The sequence below is a fragment of the Dicentrarchus labrax genome, unplaced genomic scaffold (genome assembly GCF_905237075.1).
Source record: "Dicentrarchus labrax unplaced genomic scaffold, dlabrax2021, whole genome shotgun sequence".
NCBI lineage: Eukaryota > Metazoa > Chordata > Actinopteri > Moronidae > Dicentrarchus > Dicentrarchus labrax.
In genome coordinates, this window is record NW_026136708.1 from 21,398,277 (window position 1) to 21,413,496 (window position 15,220).

The 15,220-nt window shown below is 39.1% G+C and overlaps 1 protein-coding gene across 3 annotated transcripts in view; it reads right to left on the minus strand.

Moving 5' to 3' along the window:
- The window catches only part of LOC127368681 (E3 ubiquitin-protein ligase TRIM9), a 46,513-nt gene that overhangs the window by 17,136 nt on the left and 14,157 nt on the right, over positions 1-15,220 (minus strand). For all 3 annotated transcript variants that reach the window (XM_051409762.1, XM_051409761.1, XM_051409760.1), the window contains exons 2-3: positions 6,308-6,403; positions 2,218-2,340 (exon numbers count right to left, since the gene is read on the minus strand). In XM_051409762.1, the coding sequence (XP_051265722.1) occupies positions 2,218-2,340; positions 6,308-6,403 (219 nt within the window). The remainder of the gene's footprint in view (positions 1-2,217; positions 2,341-6,307; positions 6,404-15,220) is intronic.

The window sequence follows — 15,220 nt, forward strand, 5'->3', positions numbered from 1 at the left end:
AGTGCTTCTGAAAAAAGGAAGAGGGCAAAGGGTTAGTTCCCCGCCAGAAAATACGAAGATCATCTTTTATAGCTCGAACCTTCCTCTTCCTCCTCTATATGAAAACCTGCTCTGCTTTCTCGGAACTGGAGTTATGTAACTCACATTTGGGCCTGAAGTCATCCAAGAACAAACACAAGCTGCGTTCAGTCAGTTTATTTGTTGGAAAAGCTGCATAGTTGTGGAAATAGTGTGAAAAACTGCGACTAATGTGTGAAGATTCCTGGTTAAAATTAAATTTGCACAATATGACATCCACTTTTCAGACAATTAAACATAATCCAATGTTGTTTGTTGCCAAATTGTGACGTAGTTTGGAGTTTTTAGAGGAATAAAAAAAGAAGAAAGCTGTTTGGTGGATGTTGCAATAATAAACACACAGAAAACTAACGCTGATTAATACAGATTCTGGTTCTTATTGAACTCCTCTAGATCAGCATCGGTCCATGTATGTGCCTCATGCACTGGCTTTGAAAATCAGGTCTTGACAGAGTCACACAAGCTTTTATATCACTGCATCAACTGTGCTCCGGGTTTAAGCCTAAAATAACTCTCATTTTGCCTCCAGAGAGCAGCCGCAGATCATCAGTCAGGGCTCAACAATAAAAAATACGGTAAATATAACAATCTAACAATATAAATCATTGTTTCCTGAGCGGATGATGAAGTAAATCTCTGTTGAGAGCTGCACATCTGACAAAGTCTCAATGTGAGCATTTCAGTGATCCTGGAATCAGTGAGTTTAGTCGGGTGGCGTTAGAGGAGGAAGTTTGAGAGTAAGGGCGGATAAAACGGGATTATTATTCCAGAAAAACGCTGCTGGAGAGACACAATAAGAACCGACGTTCGCCCGCCATGTTAAGAAGGTCTTTGTTGTTATTTAAACATGAAAAAATTAAAAATACATAAGTTGTGTCGGGGCAAGTAAAGATTGACTTCGCCCCACTTACCCGACTGGGTTGTTGTGAAGTCCTGGATCAAGAGTCCGGGAATCAACCTGAAGATCTGAGGTTTGAACAACCAGTGACATCTTTTAAAATCACCTAAAAGCTGGTTTTATTTTCCTACTTCCACAATGTTTTATGAGTTTTTATTATTTTACAGGTTTTATCTGATTCTCTGTTAAATGTTTTACTTTTATTTGCAGAGTCTTTTAATTGTGGTTAATTTGTTTCCATGTAAATCACTTTCTAATGTTGTTTTGAAAGCTTCTGTATAAATAAAGTTTATTATTATGATAAATTCAGAGAATTACATCAGTTTTTCTGTTTATATTGTTTGTCAAATCTTTAATTTCTGATGAATCATAATGGCTGCTGAATGTCTGATACAACAGGCCTCGCAGATTCTGGCCTCGCAGATTTAATGCGCTTCTATCGTCTATTTTCTTTTGTCTCCTCATGAATAGGAGTGTGTCATTTCATCAGTTCGAGATAAACAGAGTCCGGAATATTAATTCATGTAAAAATGTGCTGGAGTTTATCAGCCATCTACAAGCAGCTATTCCTCTCCTGTTCCAGCTCTGTCGCAGCCTCCAGCTCTTTGCCCTCTGGCTGAATCTCAATCCCCAGCCTGCAGATAATGACAACAGCTGTCCTTGGGGCTTCTGTCCAAACCCCCCCCAACCCCACCACCCTCCTCCTTCTCCTCCTGCCCCGCCATCAGCCAGACGGTCAGTTGGTCGGTGGGCACGTTGAGGCTGGGCAGGCGTCCATGTGAAACACCACGACTTAGGAAAACCCCAGCTGTGGATTTACAGAGGAGAGTTTTAAAAATAAACTGATAGATAGAAATAATTTAGAGCTGAAGTTTGTTTCCAAGCTGCCTGGAAAATCCGGAAAATTAGAGAACAGTTTTCCAGTCACGGAAAACACCTGGAAAGGTTTAAAATGACCAAATATCCTGGAAATAATCTGCATTTTTATTGTATTTCCGCCCCTCACTCAGATCACCATTGTAACCCATATATTTTGTTTAAAACTCAACCGTTGGTAGGATAAGTTCAGCAGTTCCATTCACAGCTAAACAGAAATACAGTCTATGTAGCCGTTCACACCAGGACTTAGAAACAAAGGACAAGCAGCTGATTCCCATTCAGTTTTAATATCAGCAGTTGGGTTTGTTGAGAGGTTGGGTGAACACACAGCTGACAAACAGAGACAGATCCATCAGTCCCACCTTTAGCTTGTACTCCTTCTCCTTGGTGACTTTGGTGAGCAGCTTGGCTTTCTGTCTGGTGAGCGCCTCGATCAGAGAGTCACACTGCGCCACGAGGCAGGCTTCGAACTCCACGCCGTTCTCCTGAAGCAACACACACACACACACACACACACACATAGTTAGACTGCTGCACACAAAACATGAAAATAAACAAGTACTGAAGAAACTGGTCAAATAATCGGTTGACAGAAAATGTTTGTGAGCATTTGATGGTTGCAGCTCCTCAAATGTGAAGATTTGCTCATACTTTTGATGTATTTGTAATAATTTTAAAGGACTGGACTGTCGGTTGGATGAAATAAAACATCATGAAGGTGTCACTTTGGTCTCTGGGTAATTGTGATCTATTGTACATTGATTATTGGAGAAAATACTAAGCAGAGGAATCCATAATGAAAATAATCATTAGCTGCAGTCCTGTATAAAATAGTTCAAAATCAGCTCCATCTCAACCAACTACAACAGGAAAATCCTGCTTTTACATTAATGAATGAGTCATAATAATCTAATTATATCATATATAAGAGTACAACAGCCACAGGGACATACTCCTGACTTATATTTACATGCTTCCACTTAAAGGTCCTGTGTGTAAGATTGCAGTAGAAATGCAATATAATATTTATAGGTACGTTTTCATTAGTGGATGATGACCTGAACATATGAATTGTTGTTTTTTGTCACTTTGTGGCCACTGTAGTTTCTCTGTTTGGAGCGTGAGCAGTATTCAGTTGGTGGCAATCAGTAGATGGCACTTAATCCTACACACTGGTCCTTTAAAGCAGCTATGAGGAACCTTCATTTTGGGTTGATTTTGGCGCCCCCTGTGGACAAACACGGTAGTGTTTCTACCCTTGTTTCATTGATTTCAAGGGGAATCCGATCCCGGTGGTAAGTGTTAAGAATATTATAATAAAAAGAGTTAATCTTCTCTCTGATATAGAGGCTTCAGTGTTAACTTGAGATGGTTTCATGACCAGTTAAAAATATTTTTACAGTATGTTTTTTGTCCTTTTATTTAAGTGAATACTTCCTCATTGTCATTATTGGCCAAAATAATAAATAAAACCAGCGCGGTGACTAAAATAGATCTGTTGGTGTGTTTTACTTCATTTAGCAGCACGGAGCAGCTTTGTGTTTGTTGTTATTGATCTGTTAATTTACCACACAGATCTTTTTTCTATTTTAGTTTCCAGCACACAGACAGTATGAAGGCTTCATTATCTCAACAGCCTGCAGACAAAAATGAGTCATACATCTTATTTAACACCTGCTCGCCACCATTTTCCCCTCAAGGCACACAACCACGTAATACATCATAAAAGATACAGTTTACATACAATACATGGCCAAATGTATGTGGACACCCACACCATGGGGCATTACAGTGACTACAGGGAGCGTTTATCACAAGATCTTAAGGTTTTTATATAGGAGGATCTATCCTTTTACTTATAATGAGAGATTTACTGGAACAGACATCAATTAAATTGTGTTTTTAGGAACAAATTCAAGAGAGAAAATGAGAAAATATGCATCAATGACGGCTGATATTTTGCATTCTGCGATCTGTTTCAGAGCACTTAGTCAGCAGTTAAACGTAATATATGTAATTTCTGCCTCTAGGGGGTCTCTCACATCAAAACAATAAAAAAAAGCAGCATGGGATCATGGGAGTTGTTGTCTTCACCACCATTGGCGTCATTGCAGTCAGCTGCTCCCGGTTAGGATTCCTTCAGTGTTCATGGTTCAGGAGGTTTCTACAGGGAGTCCAGTTATCCACAGAGGTCTCCTCCTCTCCAAAACAAACAGCTTGTTTCTCTGATAACTTAAGATCCAGAAGTCCGATGACTAAAATCTTTCATCCGGTTCAAATAATAATATAATAATGTGAGTACTCAACTACATATATAACATAGGTTTAAAGTTTATAGAGATTTAATGAGGAAATGTGTCACATATTACAGCTTTAATGAAGGGACATTGTGTCTCTACATTGCGCCCACATTACGAGGGTCTTAGATAATAGAGATTTCCAATCAAGCTTCCTCTGCTCATTACACAGTTCAGATCTATAAGAGGATGAGTGCTGGAGATCTTCTTTCCTCACTCCCACACTTCTCTTTCTCTTTATCCATCCATCTCTCTCCCTGCCCTCTGGCTCTCAGACTGAGCAAAGTAGTGCTCAGAGTTTGTTTTTTTTACTTAAATCAGTCCTCTTCATTTTGCAGTAAGACTCTTAATGCCTGCTTGTTGTGCCGCAGCTGACAAGATATGACAGTGCAGACAGTGTGTGTGTGTGTGTGTGTGTGTGTGTGTGTGTGTGTGTGTGTGTGTGTGACTGGCAGATGATGTGGGAGAGATCAGCTGCACAGCAGTGCTGTCCACAGGCGAAACACACACACATATACACACACACTCCACACATTTGGCTGATATGGTTTGTTTTACTTTGGATTCAGTGGATTTACCTCCCTGCTGCAGTGTGAGGACTCCAAATGTTTCTCTGTGACGGATTTATCTGGAGCTTATTGCCCATTAGCAGCAGGTCCCTCAAAGCAACATTTATTTAGACGACAAGAACATCAGCGGTGGCGTAAATTATGTAAAAACCTCCACACGTGGAGGAAACTGATCTGGCATGGATATCAGTTCTGGTACAATCTCGCGGAGCCAGACCTTCATGGAGATCCTGAGACCGGAAAAAGAGATGCTGCCTCTGGTTCCAGTTCCACCTGCTAAATATCAGCATGCTAACTGCACATTGGGATTGTTTTCACATATTTTAAGGAATGCTATATGATTCACGATGAGTGGGAATTATAATTATTGCATCACAATTTTTTTTTAACTTAAAAATGTGTTAAACATTTGTCATACTAAAGGACTGCATCAGGATTGGGAACACAAATCTCATGAGAGCAGTTGATCAGAAAGTAAACAGGATTTAGTTTGCGCCCACCCGAAAGTGCTGAGAGGAAGATTAAAGCAAGTTTCTACAAAACAACAGCAAAGCAAGTTGTTGACATACTAAAATAATGTCTCCAGGAGAAAGGAGAAATCTGTAATGTGCAGGAGTCAGTGGTCAGAATGCTTGCAGGAGCAGGCGGTAACAGTCAGAAATTCATTATAATGCTGTTTTTCACCCACTTTACTTTATAGTTTACAGTTTTTTTTGCAACAAATTGTATTAATAAAACAGATTTTTTTGTTTCCAAGATCCTTCTGAAGCTGTTTCGCTACACAAAATGTATTTAGGGTGTTTCCAGCTGTGAGCTGAGCCTCTCGTGTGAATCTTTTTCATTATGCATAGCCTACTTTTTAATCATACTACTATAATCACACACTGCACACTCAGAAACCTGCAACTACAACAAACATCCATTCAGTTTTTTTTTATCCGTCTTTTGTGCTTCAGTGTCCTCAAAACAGATGTCTGCCAATTATTATCTGCAGTGTTGTGATAGACCACTCCTCTCACATTTGCTTTATAGCTGCAGTGCATTGTGGGCTGCTGGAGGAGGAATTGGTATCTGCCTCTTCCATTATAAATTCCTCCCAGTACTCACAGGATTTGATGATGTTATGGGAAAAACATTTCATCCTATCAAACTTCAAACATTTACAGTTTTACAGAGAGCTGCAGACGGGATTAGGAAATGTATATTTCATTACATATCACACAGAATTAAAAGTATAATATGCAACATTTTGGCATAAACATGTCTAGAAATGCTGGAGTGTATATGTTATATATGTAGTTGGGTTGTTTCCAACAATGTTTGAACCCAGAGAAATCTGTAATTTTATTCAGGTAATGGTTTGTTTACTTCCCTCGTATTGCTATAACTTCCAGAAAAACAAGGAATGTGCCAGAGAGTGAGGAAGGAAGGAAGTCGGTGTACATGACTAACAAAGTAGCTTGAATAAAATATTTTCTCTCAGTTTTCCTCAGCAGTGGCGGTTGTTAAACAATGAAGACAACAACTCCCATGATTCCACGATTGCATTATAAGTGTACAGGTGTTATACTGTACAGTGGGGTTACCTGTATCTGCTGCAGCATGTTCTTGAGCTGAACCAGGAACTCCTTCGCATCTTTAGCTTTGTCTGAGACACCGTTCAGGGCCTGGGAGAGCTGGCACTGCAGGAAGACACAGAAAGAAAGAAATTTAACAATTAAAGTACATAAAAAGTGTGACTTTCAAGGGCACTTCGGTCATCTTAAGTACTTTTGAGAGTGTCGTGTTTACTTCTGAATATCTACAGTCTGCTACAGTCAACCAGCTGTTGGAACTCAAGGTATTTTATACTTTGGTAGAGAAAACTTTGCAAACTGCAACCAGTACAACCAGTACAACCAGTAAAGACACACCGAGGCTGTGAGGCTTCTTTTTAAGTCATCGGTTATGTAATCATTTAACCCTACAGACCATTCTCCCTGGATGCTCAGATTACATCTGATTCTGACCCACTGCGTTGTCTTTATAATGGGGATTAACGTTATAATCTAGATTAGAGAGATCAATCTTTCTTTATAGCAACAACAAGACTTCAAGACTGAAACAAATAAAGCAGAATAAATAAAAAACTAATTTTAGAGCTAAGAATCTATAATAAAAATAACACCAAAACGTAATTTAATCAACAATCTGAGCCAAACATTTAGTAAGAAAAGGCTCAGATCTGAGCGCTGCCACTAATGCATCTGACACTCTTTGATCCGCACTAAATTGTCTCTATTTACTCTCTCCTAAATGGAGCTCTTCCCCCAATTTTAATTTCCATAGAGCAGCCACAGGGGGCGAATATTCACACTGTAAAACGTTGTCAGTGTCACTGTCGACAGCCGCCTGCGTCCTCTGTCTGCTGCTGCTTTCGCACTGTCATACTCAGTGAAGTCAGGGAGCCTTAATAACCCGTTTTAAATGAGTTTGATGACGAGCGTTTAATTTGGCTAGCTGCATTATCTCGTCCTGTCACTCACTATTTAATTCCCACACATAAATATGTGAGCAGTGTGAGCAGATATTGGGGGTCTCAGGGGGTTTAAGACCTCTTCATTAACACCTAGGACCCCTTGAAAAGCACAAAATAAAGAAATTAAATTCAGATTAGTTTATTATTTTCTTTACTGGTGAGATAATTTGCATGCTGAAAGATGAGCAGCAGCACAGACTGAACAAGAAGCTAATGTACGGTGTATCCCGGTCCTGCAGCTGCTAGCACAGATAATACTGGAGCTGTGCAAACTATAAACGTAAGTTAATTAACATGTTTAACCTCTGCAGTCCTGCTTCTTCTCCGGGTATTTTCCTTTAAAAGTCTTGAAAGTCCAACAAACATAAAATGCTTCAAATGCAAAAGTCCTTTAAATAAAAAAAATAATGATCTAACTGTTCTTGGACTACTTTAATGTTTATTCATCAGATTTTTGAACAGTTTTAGTAACATTTGTTATGTTTTTATGACGTATATAAAGTTTAATTGTGTGAATATTTCACTCACGGAATGTAAATTATGCACAATTCATCAAAATATTATCAGAGTCAGAATCTGGCCAAGTACAATATCCAAATTGCAGAAGCTGCAGTTGTTTTAATGGGTGTAAAATATCTAATAAAACAGTATTATAATGAAGAACTGTGGAGCTGCAGAGATGGCCTGGTCTACAAATTTTAAGAAAACATATTTCTTTGGTACAGACACCCAGAAAATGTCCCACCATCAGGATTTGAACAGTTTCTTTCAGTAAAAATTGAATCTGTGATGCAATGCAACCAGACTCATCCGACAGAGCTGATGACCTCAGGGGACGACGGAGGAAGCTAAGAAAAGAGAAGGAGAGTGAAGCTGCCAGTGAAAGAGTGAACGTGGGACCGGCTTCCAGTCGCTGGCTGAGAGCTCGGTGAAATAAAAGCCTGCAGACAGACGGCGAGCTGGCCTTCATACTGCTGGACTACAGTCAGTAATATTAGCTGGCTCGCTGCGTCTGGTGTTGTTGCACTTGCTTTAATGTTTGAATCATAGTAATCATAACAAATGCATGTGTGCAGCTGTCCTTATTTACCACAGCGGGATTCAAACTGGGAGCGCCACATTGCAGCAAATACCAAATATATATAAATATTATGGACAACAGCACGATTATGGCCCTAAACTGTGGAACTCCCTGCCTCAGAATGAACTCTCTCAGTGTTTTTAGAGGAAAGATCTTTTTAATCTAGCTTTTACTTTGGAGTAATGTTACAGCCTCAGTTTTTTTAGGTTTTAATCTTCTGTATTTATTTAATTATTTACTTGTTTGTTTGTTTGTTTGTGTGTGCATCAGTCACTGGTAAACGAGAAAGGACAGGACAAAGGAAACACACACACTGTTACACACATGCCAAGCTGTGATGAATCTGCTCCTCTTTTGCCACACCCACATTCCCCACCTGCTCCTCTTCCTTGGAGCACGCGCGCCCACACACACACACACACACACACACACACACACACACACACACACACACACACACACACACACACACACACACACACACACACACGCACACAGAGCCAGAAGGCGATAATATGAAGTGGGCAGACGTCCTTTTTTGTTTATAGGAATCATAAATAGCAGCTGTATTCGCACTGCTGCCACATGCATCACGTTAGAGAAACCAACAAAACTGTAAGAAAGTGCTGAAAAAGAAGATAAAGAGTAAAAAAAAGACTCCTTATTACAGTTTTTTCCAATTGCTAACACATTAAAATGACATGCATAGCACGGTTATTTAAACTAAGACACACAGAGAGCAAAACCTCTTCTCAAGTCTCCAAAACTCTAAACACAATTTCTGCTTTACACACATTTTTAAATGCACTGAACACGGTTCTCTGCATAAGACACAACAATCTGACATAAAGTCACATACAAATATATCTGCTGTGACTTGTTTGGTGAAAAATCAAAAAATAAACGTTTCAACAGTGTGTGTGTGTGCGTATCTGCAATTTTTCTGTGCATGTGAACAATCTGAAGAATTTTCTACAATTTGAACTGTTGTAGTATTAAAGCATACTGAAGATGAGAGTGTTTTTCATTACGCCCAACAGTGTGTAGTTGGTTAGACAAAAATCTGGTAATATGAATGAAGTGTGTGTCAAAAGTTTGATTATGATAATGCTATATGTAGTTTTGGTTGCAGTGCTTCATTTTGCAGGATATATGAGGTATTTTGCAGTTTGGGTGTGTGGTTTTGTGAATTGTGTTTAGTATTTTGATAAAACCAGCCTAGTTTGCAAAATTGTGTTTTAGCAATCAGAAAAAAACTGTAATGAATGCTAACGTAGCTCTAAGAAACCATTAAATGTTAGGCAGCAGGAGGAATTAATATAATGCACACGTCCATTGAGCTCTATTACAGTGTGTGTGTGTGTGTGTGTGTGTGTGTGTGTGTGTGTGTGTGTGTGTGTGTGTGTGTGTGTGTTTTAATTGTAACTGACTAAAAGACTGAATACTTAAATGATCTTACTTGTCAATAAAACATCTGAGATTTAAAAATAGGATTCTGTGAACGATGAAGTAGTGTTTGTCTGACTGTGGCTTTATAAAGGTTTATAATGGTTTATTCTGAAATATTTTGATTACTGCGGGATATAGATGTAACCATACAATCAACTCACAATTTGATTTCTTTTTTTTAACAAGATGAGATTGCAGACAAAAATCTACAAAACATATTTCCTTTATAAAATGATATAATCTTTATTTATCTCTGAGGTACGATATTTCCTTTAGTGAAGTGAACCTGAAGTCTCACAGATTGAATCTAAACTGTCTCTGTTTACTCTCTCTCTTTATATTCCTGCTGCAGGGTTTTCTTGGTCCGACAAAACAAAAAAATATATTTTAAAATTGTTGTTTTAACACTTTAAACTGACATAAATACTCAAAGTTCGGAAATATTTAAGAGATATTTCTCAAATGTTCTTTTGTGAAAGAAACAAAAGAGTTACAGCAGTTGTTTAGCTAAGGTATTAATCAATCAATCAATCAATCAATCAATCAATTAACCAATCAATCAATCAATCAATCAATCAAACTGTATTTGTACAGCACCTTAGTTGAGTGCAGTTCACTGGCAATTGACAAGATGATAATAAGACAGAAGTAAAAATTAAATAATGTAGATTTAAAAGTAGAATATAAAAATATAAATATAATACAATCGATACAATCTTATACAGGTGTAACAATAATATTTAATAAAAGCTTTACTAAAAACTAAACATACTATAAGGAAATAGTTAAAATAAATTAAATGTACAAAAGAAAATACGATAATTGAATTAAATATAATAAATAATGTCTAAAAATATTCCTTAGTTAAAAGCTGAAAGTAGGTTTCATATATGACAAATTCATATCATACAGGAAATTAAAACCTGTTGTAGTTCATCCGATGTTTCATAATCATAATCAATAAACCTTAAGTAATCATCAATTGACCTCGTATTAGTGTTAATATTAATCATTGCTTCCCTCTCACTACTCCCATGGTTATATATGAAAGTAAATCTCCCACCACACAGTCAGCGCCACCGTATGTATAATCCCCTCTCCACAATAACCCCCACACACACACACACACACACACACACACACACACACACACACACACAGTGATCCATCCCTCTTCTATACACGTGCTGTCCGGAGTCGGGGGGGGACGTGTGGAGGTCATGGTTCATGAATCAACCCAACCTTTCTGTGGAGCTTCTCACTGCTCCTCACCAAGAGGCCATCTGGCCCAGCAAGCTGTCCTGTGTGTGTGTGTGTGTGTGTGTGTGTGTGTGTGTGTGTGTGTGTGTGTGTGTGTGTGTGGTGTTTGCATGCCAAGATGCTAACAAGGGGAAGACGGATGTGCCATACGAGGGCCGTCCTGGCACATCCCCTCCTTTCTTATTTGCGCTGTCTGCTTCTTTATTTATTTAACTGCGGCGTTGCTAATCAGGTCAGAGTTCTGGGCGTCCGACCACCTGCTCTTTCGGTTGGACCCCTTTTATTCATTCATTGATGCTCTTAACCCAACTGGTTGTTTTACAGGGTGGTAGGGAGCTGGAGTCCCTCCCAGCATGCATTGTGTGGAAGGCAACCCTCCCTGTTTGAATCAATCTAAAATACAAACTATAACGAAGAGCCGAGAGAAGCAGCTAAAACATGGAAATAAAAATGAGTACAAACTGCGAGTTGAGCTGCCTGGTTTCACATTACAGATAAACAGTTGAAAATAAAATAATAATAAAATATGTTTCTATTCTAAATAAGGACTTTAGACTATAAATAGTAACAGAATCTGGATCCATATCTGATCAGCACTGCCTAGTTTGACAGTTTGATCTGAGTTTGGTGCGTTGAGCTGGACGGACTCACTGAGAATGAGCTGTCAATCACAAGGTAGCCCCGCCCTAAAGCATACCCTGCTTTATGGTCTGTTTTACTCTAAATGGGACCATCAGTTACTAAATGAACATCATGCTGTATGGAAGAAGACTGAACCTACAGACTGAGACCATAAACTCATCAGGAAACTGTTTACTGAGCTCATAAATCAACTGAGAAATCGGCTAGTTTCTCTATACGGATCAATACAATCAGACTTCTTTATTGCAACCCATGGAGCTGCCCCCTGCTGGCCATTAGAAAGAATGCAGGTTTAAGAAACTTCTGCGTTCACTTCACAGACCTGGATGTTCTGTACACTAATTATATTGTGTTCTGTTAATGGTCACAAACTAAAAGAGAGCATAAATAATTAAAAGTTAAAATATGTTTAGAAGGAAACATAATAACATCTAAAATATAGTTTATAATGTAGATAAAAACGGCTCAAAGGTAACAAAAAACACAACGATTATTTATAACACATTAATGAAAACATACCTATTAATATTATATTATATTTCTACCAATAGATCCACACTGGACCTTTAAAGGAGTCCACACCTCATGTGGTCTAATTAATACTTAATTGAGCTGTTTATAGATTACAGCACTGATCACAATTCTGTAAACATAAACAGATCGAGGCTTTTTATTCGTTTGTCCCTCAGTGGGATTCTTCTTTCTTTTCCCACAAAGCAATGTGGTTAAATTAACCTTTTAATAAATCAATGGCTTGTTGTTGTTGTTGCTGTCTTTTTTTTGTTAGTGCAGATAAAAGAGGCCACGTAGCAAAATTCAACATCATGTGTTTTACTTTCATTTTAAAAATAACATTCTGAGCTGATTTCCTTTATAAAATGCTTCCAAAATGTAAAAACCTTCTTTAAAGAATCAATATTTAGAGGTTTTTAAAATACCAGACCATGAGACACCTCTTCATACCAGGCCTGACAACACTGCCACCACAATATCCGAGTCTAAATTCGGCTCCAGTTACATGTCAAGCTACAGTAGTGAAACTGTGTATAACAGTGGTGAAATGTGACAACTCTGCCCTGCAGGAAGAGGACCAGCGACGAGAGATTTGGAACAAAAAGGAGAAACATGAGAAAATCATGTAGACAAAAGGGGAAAAAAGAACGAGAGATAATAAGAAATTCATCTGAGCAACGATCGACGCACCTGCAGAGCACAAATGTTCACAAATCCAATTTCTTCCCTCCTTTTGTGTCTTTTGTTCTCCTCCCTCCTTGACCTTTCTCATCCTTTATTACTCCTCCAAACAGGAGTGTCATTTTTCTTTTCCCCGCCGTCAGCACCCTTCAGCTTCTCCTCTCAGACACAAGTGCTATTATCTCATTATCTTATTACAGGAGCAATGGAGGACCATTTATTCAGCCTGTGACATTCAGAGAGACCGGTGACATTCACACAGCTGCGTTAGCTCGCCGATACGTTTGGATGCAGGAAGAGGAGGCAGCGCCGAAGGCAGGGCGAGAACTTCCAGAGACTTCCCCAAAACCCTGAATGTGCCTCCACAGACCAGACTCAGTGTAAAAATATGGGATTATTGTTAAACAACTGCTGGAAGTGTAAAGGATGACGATGATAGATGTCTTAAGGTACGGTCGCATTATCCTTCAGTCAGCAACCGAAACGTGATGTTAGAGGTTTGAAGAGGGCAATAAATCTGATATTCAGCAGGGCGATGCTGCGTTTTGAACTCTGGTAATGCAGAAGAACACAATAACAACTCTGGCTCACATGAATTACCCTAGGGCTGAAAATGTATCACAATAAAATGTTGAATTTCAGTGGATATGGAAAATGATTGATCGTTTTTAATGGCCTGTAAAAAAGACCAGGTGAAAAAAGGTTGTATTACACCACTTTATAGGTAATAATGTTTTGTCATGCAGTGTTGTTGCTGAGTATCATCGTGTACGTTAGACTTGACTTCAATGCCATGAGCTCTTACTTGATTGAAGACCCAGCAGTAAGTTGCTCCGCCTCCGCACTATAGACTACAATCATGGTTGTTTCTGGAGATGTAATAGATGGAGATTGTGACTGACTCACTCATTCAGGCTCCATTATCAGAGGATGTGATGATGCTGTTTACAGGCCTGACGGAGTAACAGATTACATGTAAAGCCCGCTGTAGGACAGAAGTAGAGGGAGTTGTTGCTATGGAGACGATACACTGTCTCGTCCACCTGCACTGGTGTGAACTGGCAGGTTTCAGGATGCTGCAGACCGGTCGGTGTGCTGCAAGTAGCTGCAAGTTTCAACTCGTCAGAGAATCTTTGGTCTGAACTGGGCTTCACAGATAATCAGGATCCAAAAAAAAGTGCAGTGCAGTATCTTTTGTGACTTTGAGACGGGGCAGATAGCAAGAGATTTGGAGTTTTCAGCAGCCAGCATCCATTGTTTTGTGTGAACATGCTCCAACTTTGCAGATATGTTCATCAAATAACCTAAAAATGTTGAACAAATTGAAGTTATTTGACTTTTGAATGTCCCTTTCAGGCATATAATTTCAAAACACCTACATAAGATCATGTTCTTACAAACTATCTTAGCATCAACTACAACATGTGGTTTTAAATTTTGAGTGAGTGTTGCTTTTGGAAACAATTGTGGTGATGGGGGGGGGGGTTACTGTGAACCACAGGAGAACAATGGGCAGCTCTCATGTGTTTGGCTGTCAGCCGGGGAATGGTTGATGGTGGTGTTGACCTTGTCAAAATGATACCCAGGGGACATGGAGGAGGGGCTGAACCCCCTCGTTTACGTCCCCCACCTCCCCTTTTATTCATTCTCATTTGCATTTATAAGCCTTCGTCCTCCTCTGGATCTGTTTTCAGGGAAACACTTCTACCTCTTTCGCTCTCTCTCTGTTGGTTCTGACGATTTTCAACATTTATAAATCTGACCGTGTTCCCAAATAAATAAATAAATATCCCAAAGAGGTTCTCGGATTCTACTTTTCTGAATCAATAGTGCAAATGTTACTCTGAATTTAGCCCTGACTACAACTATTGATTATTTTAGTAATCAAGTATGGATTACTCCACTGATTAATCGAGTAATTAGATAAGAAATACTTTATTAAAGAGCAATAAAATATAGACAGAGACAGATCTCTTAAAGGTCCAGTGTGTAGGATGTAGTGGCATCTAGCAGTGAAGTTACAGATGACAACTAACTGGACACCACTCGCGTCTGTATTTGACAACCTGGGAAACTACGGTGGCCACGAAACTCACAAAAAAATGCAAAAGGCCCAATCTACAGCCAGTGTTTGGTAGAAACATGGCAGCCTATATTTTCCATGGATAAACAATTGTTGCTGCCAACTAGCTTTTGTTTTTTTGTTTCGGCTTGAAATGAACCCAAACTGTGGACACTTTCTCTCGTTTCCTCCGGCCTTTCTCTTCTCTTCACCCCTCGCTATCTTCCCTCTCTCCAAAGCCCGAACCCTAACCCGAGGAACCGTTTCAGCCCTCGTCCTCCCCAATCAAATCA